Source organism: Rousettus aegyptiacus, unplaced genomic scaffold (assembly GCF_014176215.1).
Source record: "Rousettus aegyptiacus isolate mRouAeg1 unplaced genomic scaffold, mRouAeg1.p scaffold_m13_p_14, whole genome shotgun sequence".
NCBI lineage: Eukaryota > Metazoa > Chordata > Mammalia > Chiroptera > Pteropodidae > Rousettus > Rousettus aegyptiacus.
The window spans coordinates 50,234,729-50,243,829 of record NW_023416289.1 but is presented as its reverse complement, the minus strand read 5'-3'; the positions used below and the strand labels follow the sequence as shown (position 1 = coordinate 50,243,829).

Below are 9,101 nucleotides of genomic sequence, written 5' to 3'. Positions count from 1 at the left end.
AGGCGGGGAAAGGGGGACACATCCCCGCGCGGGCCTCGGCGGAGGCGGGGCGGCCCGGCTGGCTCGCGCGCGCCCAGCGGCGGCGGCGTCGGCACTCCCGGCTCTGGCACCAGGCCTGGCGGCCGGCCCGGGCGAGGAGTGGCTTCCAGGAAGCGGGCGGAGGAGCGTTCCAGCCGCGTCTCGCCGTCGCCGCGGCCCCGCGCGCTCCGAGCGCCTGGCCCCTCCGGTCCCTGCGCGCCGACGGCCCGGGGCGCGGGCAGGGGGCGCGGGCGGGGCGCGGGGCGCGGGGCGCGCTGTGCACTTGCCGGGCGGCGCAGGTGGCGGCGCGCGCCCTGCGCCCTGGGCGCGCGCCCGGAGGGGCGGGAGAGGCGGGGCGGCGCGCCCGGCCCCATTTAGCTTCGCGGCGGCGGGAGGCCGGCGTCGGGGAGCCCCGGCCGCGCTCCTCACCAGGTGGCGACGGGGCCGCCTCTGCGCAGTGCGCGCCCAGCCGCGCCGCCCGTTCCAGACGCTTCTGCGGCGCCAGGTGGGTGCCCGGGCGCGTCGCGGCGACGGCGGTCCCCACAGCGGCTCTGGGGGCGCTTCTGGCAGGTTTGACGAGTCCGTGTTTAAAAATGAAGGTGCTGGTGACAGGCCAGTACTGAACCCCAGAAAACCCCGGCCCCTCGCGGGGCTCGGGAGGGCTCGGGGAGGAAAGCGCGGGGCTCCGCGCGGGCGGAGGGGCGCTCTGGAGATTTTTCTGAGGGGGAGTCTCAGGTTTGGGGGTGTCTCTCAGGTTTGGGGGCGTCCGGGGAGAAGCGGGCAGCCGGCGGCCTGGGGCTTCAAAGGTCCGGCAGGTTGGCCGCGGGCGCATGAGGGGCGACGGGGACAGCCGCGCGCGGGCCCCGCGCGGCCCTGTCACCGCCCCGGGTCGGAAGCGGCAGCACATTTGCGGATCGCATTAGGCCAGGCCCTTAATGCTTTCTGCAGATGGAGAGGAGCCACCGACCCGCCCCCGGACACCGGCTCCGCCAAGGCGCCCGCGAGGCGAAGCGAGAGGCAAGTGTGACCGCGGCTTTTCCAGTCTCGACTCCCACTGATTTCCCTCGGCACCGGCAGGGGGGCTCTGAAGAAGCCCCTCGCTGCCCTCCGGGTCCCAGGGGCCCCCACCTGTGTGGAGAGACTGCGCTGACGGGTTGCGGGGCCGCGCCCTCCCGGCGTCCCTCACCTCAGCTCGGGGGCACTGAGGGCGCGCGTGGCATCTGGTGCCGAAAGACTTGACCTGTCAGAAGATCTGCACCTCCGCCCCAGGGATGTCACTGCCTCTCTGTGTGACCGTAGTCAGGTCCCTTCCCTCTGGGCTGGTTTGTTGGTCCTTAGATGCATTTTTGCCTGAAGTAGCAGAAGCTGGCAGGTGCCCTAGCCCTTGGCTCCGTGCTGGCCTCGGATGCCAGTGGCCACACCCTACTGCTGACAAATGGGCTGGAAAGTGGCCGGGTCAGAGACGTCTCAGCTCCTGGAGGGCTGGACGTGTGGGATGCCCATTTGAGGCAGGTCCAGCTGCCCTCCTGACCTTGATGTGGACTGGCCCCAAAGAGAGCCCCAGCCAGCCTGGAGCCTGGAGTAAGGAGCCCATCCTGGACCCACCCAGTCATTTCCAGTCTCCCTGTTATTGGTCCGTTAAGTCATGGGTGCTGCTGCTGGGGTCAGAGCTTGTTGGGAAGAGCTCTCTCCTCTTTTGTAGGCTACAAGTAAGACCTCAAGGAGACGGGACCCCATGGCTTCCTGGACAAGCCCCTGGCGGCTGCCCATGTGGATGGTCGTGTTGCACTCCGCCCTCCTGCAGGTAAGAGGGGAAGAGGAGTTGCAGGTGTTCCTCTGCTTCCTTAGCTCTCCTAAGGTGTGTGACTGGCGTTAACCCCATACCAAAGAGCATCTAGTTTTCTTTCCTACCTCCAGAGAATGCTATTTCTGGTTGACTTACCTGTAAAAACGATCCGCAGTTTTTAGGATCCCCCCTCGGAGGCGCACCCACGGCCTTAACACCGTGGCAGGTGGCATGTGCCAGTGGTGACTTGGGGCTGCCATGCACCCTGTCTTTTCAGTTTAGAATGACTGTCTGCTTGTGCCCAAAGGACAGGACCAGTGAATGGGCAGACCTTGGGGGTCCGGCCTCACCCCCGCTAATAAGTATGCATTCTGAATGTGCACACACCGCACCGTTTTGTGGTCCTTCCTTCAGAGCACCCAGCTCATTCACCGCATCCTACAGGGCGTTGCCTGGGAGACAGTAGGGAGTGGTGGGCACAGTGGCAAAGTAGACAGTGTGTGCTTCATCCATTAGGAGCCACCTCTGCTGAGCTCCAGCCATAGCCGGGTGGGAACGCAAACCCACGATGGCCAGATCTTCCAGCATCCAGATTTCCTATGAAGTCTAGTTTTCAGAGCATTCTAAGTCAGACGGATATGTGTGTAGCCTGGCTGCTGCTGAGCAGTTCATAGGCCCACATCTGAAGGGACAGAGCCCATCTTGGCATTGGGCTGCTACCAGCCTGCACAGCACCTGGTGTGAATTGGGGCGAGGCAGCCCTTCCTTGCACGTGGCTTGGTGGCCTGTGCACCCTCAGGGCGTGTAAAGGGCCTGTTAACGCGGGCAGTCACGTCTGCGAAGTGCGCACGACTAAGCGCGCGCATCTGCTAGGTGCGCATGCGCACACGAATGACTAGCTACGCCGGGGTGGCTGAGACCTCTGTGCCCCTAGCGTCACTCTCTGGGACTGTTTCTGAGGCTTCTTTCAACCCTGATGCCCCGTGGTTTCTGTGACTCGTAAGAACGGGTTAGCAAAGCACATCTTTTTCATGACTCCCTCTTAACGCTGTTGCTCCACAACCATATTTTAAGAGCTATCTTCTGTGAGAACGAAAGTTAAGCATTTTCAGAGTCATTTTCAGGGTCCTCTGGTCAGCGAGGTGTAGCGTGCGGCGAATAAGTGGGTGCTAGCTTTTCTGTCCCTCCAGAGGATCCGAAACAGGCGACAGGAGCCTCAGGTCGAGTGGGGCTGAGGCTTCAAGGCACAGCGTCTTGCTCTGCCTTCTTTCACCCTGGAAAACTTCCATGTGCCTTGAGGCGGTCTGTTGACCTCTGGCCAAGGGCAGTGTTTGGCCAGCTTGCATCACGCACCTCCTGTGGATTTTTCCATCTCCGCGTGCCGCTGGCAGCGCTCTTTCGGCATGTGGGGACAGCCGCCTTCATCATCCGCGCTGCCCGCTGTTTGAATGTGGACAGCGCGTCTCAGTTTCCACGCCTGTAGAGAGGAGGTGTCTAGCTCCTAGCATCGTCTGGAGCAGTTGGACCATGGGGGAGTGGAAGAAAGCAACGAAACCAAAGAAAAACAGTGTTTGGCACCTAACCGGTGGACAGTGAGCACTAGCCAGCCAGTTGCTGCACTGTTTGAAACAGACTCAGGGCCTGTCGTGACGCTGGGGAGCTGCAGGGGGCACTCGGGAGGCGCCAGCTGCAGAGGCTGGAAGGCGGCGGGTGGGCTTGGGACTAGCGGGGAGGTTCCTGCAGGTGTGGGTGGGATTGGACAAGGCCCTCCGACCACCGCCCTGGGAGAATTCCGGTGATGGGGAGGGCGGTCCCTGGATCCTACCCATAAGTGGACACTTGATTATCTCTCTAGGGTCAGCGTGGGTGGGATTCACAGTTGCCCCTCTGAGTTTTCTCGGGATTTTGGCGTTTGGGGGAGGGGGCCGTAAGATGCTCCTTTGTATCTCTCCGTGCCTTAGCAGTGCTGCCACCAGGTGGCTGACAGAGAATTAATAGCCGTGCGAGGGTGAACGTCAAAGAGCGTGGATGTGCCAACTAATTTAATAAAAACTAGATTTTCTGTATTTAATCAGCTAAACCATCAACTCTTGCATTCACCGACCGCATGTAATTGTGACAGATCGCAGAGCAAGCTGCGAGGTCTGCAGTCTTGTTTTTTCCTAAGTCCTTTTTGGCCGTTTTTGGAGGCATCTGTTGCCTCTCTCACCCAGACAAGAGGAAGGACCTCCGTCTTCCTGTCTCATTGGCCCTGGAAGCTTCCTTTTGCTCTGGGCGCTGTCCTCAGGGACTCTGATCTTCCCTGAGAACACAGCTGCTCCTGTTGCAGCTCTCTCCCAGCCTCTTCATCGGGAAGTCTCTCAGCTCCGTGGGAAACAAATACGGAGGCCTTCGCTGGCTCCAACGATGCTTCGTCAAACCCGGTCCATCCTCATCCCGATGTGACATCTTTGGCAGATCCACCCTCACTAATTAAAAGTCCAGTCCAATTTAAAACTCTGACCCTCCCCACCCCCACTTGATTTATGTATCACCTCGTTCTGTCTAGTTGAGGCTCGACAGGTTGGCTCCAGGTGCTGGCATGGGGTCACGCTGTGGCTTATTGTCTCATCACCTCGGCCAGGGGTGAGTGAAGACTGGCTCTGTGCTACGTCTTGCTTTTCACTATTCTTCATTATTCGGGGTCCAGCTTTCCTGGGGCAGGAAACGAGGAGAGGGGATGGGGAGGAGGGCAAACAGCTCTTCACTTAACCAGAGGCCACCCTCTGCTAGTTGGCACTTCCCCTCTCCCCTGTTCTCCCCCCGACTCTTCTGCCCTGTGCGGGGCATGTGTGAGATCCGCAGAGGAGTCTGCAGGACAGGTTTCCCAGAGCACACGGTCCAGCTCTGCCTCGTCTCAGGCTGCCGGGGTCTTCTCGCCCCACAGGCAGCCCTGTGGGGTGGTGTGCCGGCTGGATGGTTTTAACCCAGGTCACTTTGATTGTTGTTCAGCTAAGCCCCAGGAAATGCTCGCATCTTGCTGTGCGGACTGGGGGTGCAGGAGTTCGCCTCCCCTCTCTGTCCTGCCAGCTCCCTTCAGTTCTTGCCGTGGAAGGTCCAGGGACAGGTCGGATCTGGTCTAAGCAGCTGTGCCTCTGGGGGGTGCATTGCCAGTCTCTGCCCAGGCACAGTCCAACTCTACGTGTGATATTCTGTTTCTTCAGTGCCGCTCAGTTCTTAGAGATGAGGGAGGGAGGGAGATGGTGGCTGGTGAGGCAGGACTTATCCGAAGTCCTCTTGTTTGGGAGCTAGCTCTAAGGGAGCTCCCCTCCTTGTCTGTCCTTCGCCCACCTTTTGTCTTTCTGCCTCTCCCGCTCTTTTTCACCTCTCCTGGGTTCCAGAGCTGTGTGGTTTGCTTCCTTCCTCCCTTCGTATGCTCTCTATAGGCAGCCGGAGTCACTCTCCAGAGGCTCCTGGGGTTTCTCCCAGGGGACCCAGGCCTCATAATTATTCAGGTTTTCAAATATCAGCTTTTGATGTTCTCTTCATATGGGATTACGTATACACTGAAATGATAAAAAGTTGTCTATTGTTTTCAAATGTAAACATTGAATATGAAACACAGTTTTGATAACTCAGTTTCAGTTCCTTCCTTCCTTCCTTCCTTCCTTCCTTCCTTCCTTCCTTCCTTCCTCCTTCTTTTCTTTCTTTTCTTTCTTTCCTTCTCCCTTCCCTTCCCTTCCCTTCCCTTCCCTTCCCTTCCCTTCCCTTCCCTTCCCTTCCCTTCCCTTCCCTTCCCTTCCCTTCCCTTCCCTTCCCTTCTCTTCTCTTCCCTTCTTTCCTTTTCTTCTTAATGATCTCTCTAAAATAAAGAGGCCGGGTGGCTCCGAGAGGCTTCTGCCTGCCTCTTCCATGAGCTGCAGGTCAGTATATCCAGGGGCCACTAGCTACCTCCCCCGGGGGCTTCCCTCGGAGGCCTCAAACACAACACTTCCAAATGCAAGTCTTCGCCACCCACGCAGCTCTGTCTCAGGGCCTCCATCATGTAGTCACCTGAGTCAGAATCCTGGGGTCGCTCTGCATGCCTTCGTCTCTGTTGCCCCCGCTCCGTACCCGTTCTGTCACTAAGCACCATTTATTTCATCTCAGAAATCTCTTAAGTCTTTTTTTTTCTCTCTTTCTGTTTCCATTGACACCATATGTTTGAAGAGTAGGGTACCTGGCAGAGTAGGGTGTGAGGTAAGGGTGAACAGAGACAGTTTGTGGCTCTACTGGGGGGGGGGGGACCTTGAAGATCATACTGAGAAAATAAATAATAAAGAGGACTTTATTCAGGGAGCAACAGGGAGACCTGTGAACATTGATGGGTGTGTGTGTGTGTGTGTGTGTGTGTGTGTGTAGCACTATTGGACCACTGGGGACACATCTGAGCAAAGGCCACGGGCACTGGTCCAGGTTGGTGATGAGGAGACCTTCAACTTCACTCATGAGAGTGAATAGGGGGGAGTTAGCCGCAGACGAGAGGGTGTCACTATGGACACCATTTAAGAACCCGCAGTTACAGGACTTGACAGGTGTGATTACATGAGGTTGAGAGAGAGAATGAGAGAATTAAGCCTTGAAAATTCCTTTGGGTTTTGAACCAGTTTTAGGGACATGTGAAGGTGAAAATTCACCCCGATCTCGTGGAAGCGTTGGTGACGTCTGAAGGAGCCAGGTCCAGCAGAAGGTGGGGATTGTGAAATGTCAGGCACTGAATAAAGTGAACAATACTGTTTGACAGGTAGACAGCATCATTAGAAAGGCGTTTGGTATTTTTGTTTGTTTGTTTGTAGCAAAACAAACACCTCAATGTATATGTGCTCCAAAGGGAAGCCGCCAGTTGAATGGGAGGGATTAAAGATACAAGAGGAAAACAAACAATTATAGGTAATTCTTTTGTGACAGAAAAAAAGGAGGCAGTGTTCCTCCACAGCACTGCTGGTGGGTTTTGAAGCACCAAAGCTAACATCTTATGGAAACCACATTTCGAGGTTGAGAATGCTTTCAGTTTATTTTTACAGAGATGCTAATTTCCATAAATAGCATGGCAGCATAAAGTAATTTCCTCTCCAAGTATTTTATGCAATTACTTTCTGGAATTTGTCAGCACTGAACAGCTCCAGCTAGTGTATGCTATAAATTATTGTGGTCAAATAGAAATGCATTTGTTCTCAAAGGCTTCATTTAGAAATATGATAGTGTTTTATTTTGAAAATAATTTAGAAACAAGGAAGAGTAACTCTTTTATTAGTAAAAACTTACAGTGTTAAAGGACTCCGAATTCTTTTTTGAAATTTCCATTGTGTGTTTTTTCCCCTTGATTTAAAAACATCAAACATACTTGTTATAAAAAATGTGGAAAACATAAGAAAGGACAGAGGAAAAATCACCTTTAACTCTACCAATTGTTAGGATTTTGTGGTGTTTATTTACAATATTTTTCCTAGAAGACTAATATATGTCTTATACAAAGTGATTATACCATATTTAGATTAAAACTTTTTAAAGATTTCATAACACGAGGACTATTTCTACTTGCTATTAAGTATCCTTCTATAGTAATATCTAATATCTTCATACTACTGCATCATTACTTAGTATTTTGTTAGCTGATTCTTTGCTGCTGAACATACAAGCTGATCAGTTTTTCACTGTTGCGAATAATGCTGCTATAAATATAATGTTTGCAGGCCCATCATCGTTGCTCACCTTTCTGATCGTTTTCTTTGAATATATTTCTAGAAATATATTCTAGAAAACTGTATTTTGAGATATGATCGTGAGTCAAAGTATGTGCAACTTTAAGAGCTTTTGTATTTACACCAACAGATTGCCTTTCGGAAAGCTATTGTCAGTGTGTACTATTCCTTTGCAGTAGTTGGCAATCTAAGATTTAAGACAGAATTAATAGTGAGAGATTCTTAAAAATATTTTTGTATTATTTATGTTACTGCTTTTTGTGAAATAGAGTAACAGATTTCGTCTTTATATGTTTACCTATTTTTATACCGAGAATTACTTATTAATTTGTATGTGCCCTTTACATAGAAAGTTCAGCTTTTGTCTTTAGTATGTTGCCAATAACTTTCCCATTTTATCATTAGTATTTTATTTTTATTTATGTTTTTGATATACTGGCATTTAAAAATTGTTTAAGTAGTCTACTCTAGGAGTTTCTTAAGAATTCCTTGCTTTTGCATCATGCTTGGAAATAACTACATACTGAGAGAAAATACGGGTACCTCTATCTTTTCTTCTAATCGTATGTCTCTTCCTGTGCTAATTCCATCACTTTAAAATTATCGTGGCTTTGAAATGTGTTTAGTGTCTGCTAAGGCTAGATCTCTCTTCATTTTTTGTTTTAATTGGTCTAGAAGGTATTATTCACAATTATTTAGGCAAGTTCCAAGAACAAAAAATGTTTTGTTTTAAATGGCACCTGGCATAATGGAAAAGTAATGAGAGTTCCTTTCCTCAAAACTGCATAAAAACAACAACAAAGAGAACCAAGTCTATCTCCAAGGAAACAAGGAAGTAGCACCTGTCCCCAGATACAAACCGTGAAGTTCTTTTACTGAGTCCCGTGAAATCTAGATCCGAGTGAGATGGGTACTTGAAGGCTGACATGTGTCTCCTTGGCTTGTGAGTCACATTTGTGCCCAGGTAATACATTTTTGTTAAGTTCAGTAAAATTGGGGGCCCTGATGGTACTCAAAAGAAGTGGGTATTGTCCCCAAAGAGGCCAAGTGTGACACCCAAAATGGCAAAGGACATAGAGCAGGAAGGGGAAATCGTTGACTGGGAAATTTTGTTGTCCAGGTGGACAGCGTCACGTCGTACAGAGGGAGATGCTAAAGGCAAAGGGGATAGATAAGATGGGTAACGCACAGCGCTTTGCAGAACAGAGAGCTGTGGGGTGAGGGGGTTTCTAGGGAATGTCAAAAATAAAAAGATGGGACTCTAGAGAAGAGGAAAGAGCACGTTCGGTGAGAGGATGAGCCAGACGACAAAGCGGTATCGAAGCTATGGCCAGCTCTGGTTCATTCCCCATCTCTTACCTCATGTCCTGTCCAAGCTGCCCTCAGCCAACAGTTGACCCTGTCAGAAACGAGAGTGAATGCAATTGGGGAAAATGCTAGACATGTAGAATGGGTATTCTACAAGACAAAATATAAAAGCAGCAAACGATTGTAGAAAAATGATGACAGAGGAGGTCCAACATATGGATAGTTACTGTTTCTTAAAAAGAATGGAAAAATTCAACAATACAATCAAA

The 9,101-nt window shown here is 51.9% G+C and overlaps 1 protein-coding gene across 6 annotated transcripts in view; it reads left to right on the top strand.

The window, feature by feature from the left end:
• The first annotated feature begins 396 nt into the window (after positions 1–396).
• Positions 397–9,101, top strand: part of ADAMTSL3 (ADAMTS like 3) — a 174,298-nt gene continuing 165,593 nt past the window's right edge. For 4 of the 6 annotated variants that reach the window (XM_016135354.2, XM_016135356.2, XM_016135358.2 and 1 more), the window contains exons 1-3: positions 398–523; positions 967–1,035; positions 1,721–1,822. In XM_016135354.2, coding sequence (XP_015990840.2) covers positions 967–1,035; positions 1,721–1,822 — 171 coding nt within the window. In that variant the 5' untranslated portion in view covers positions 398–523. Of the gene's footprint in view, positions 524–566; positions 589–966; positions 1,036–1,720; positions 1,823–9,101 lie in introns of those variants that run through there. The other 2 variants (XM_016135352.2, XM_016135355.2) reach the window with 2 other exon arrangements.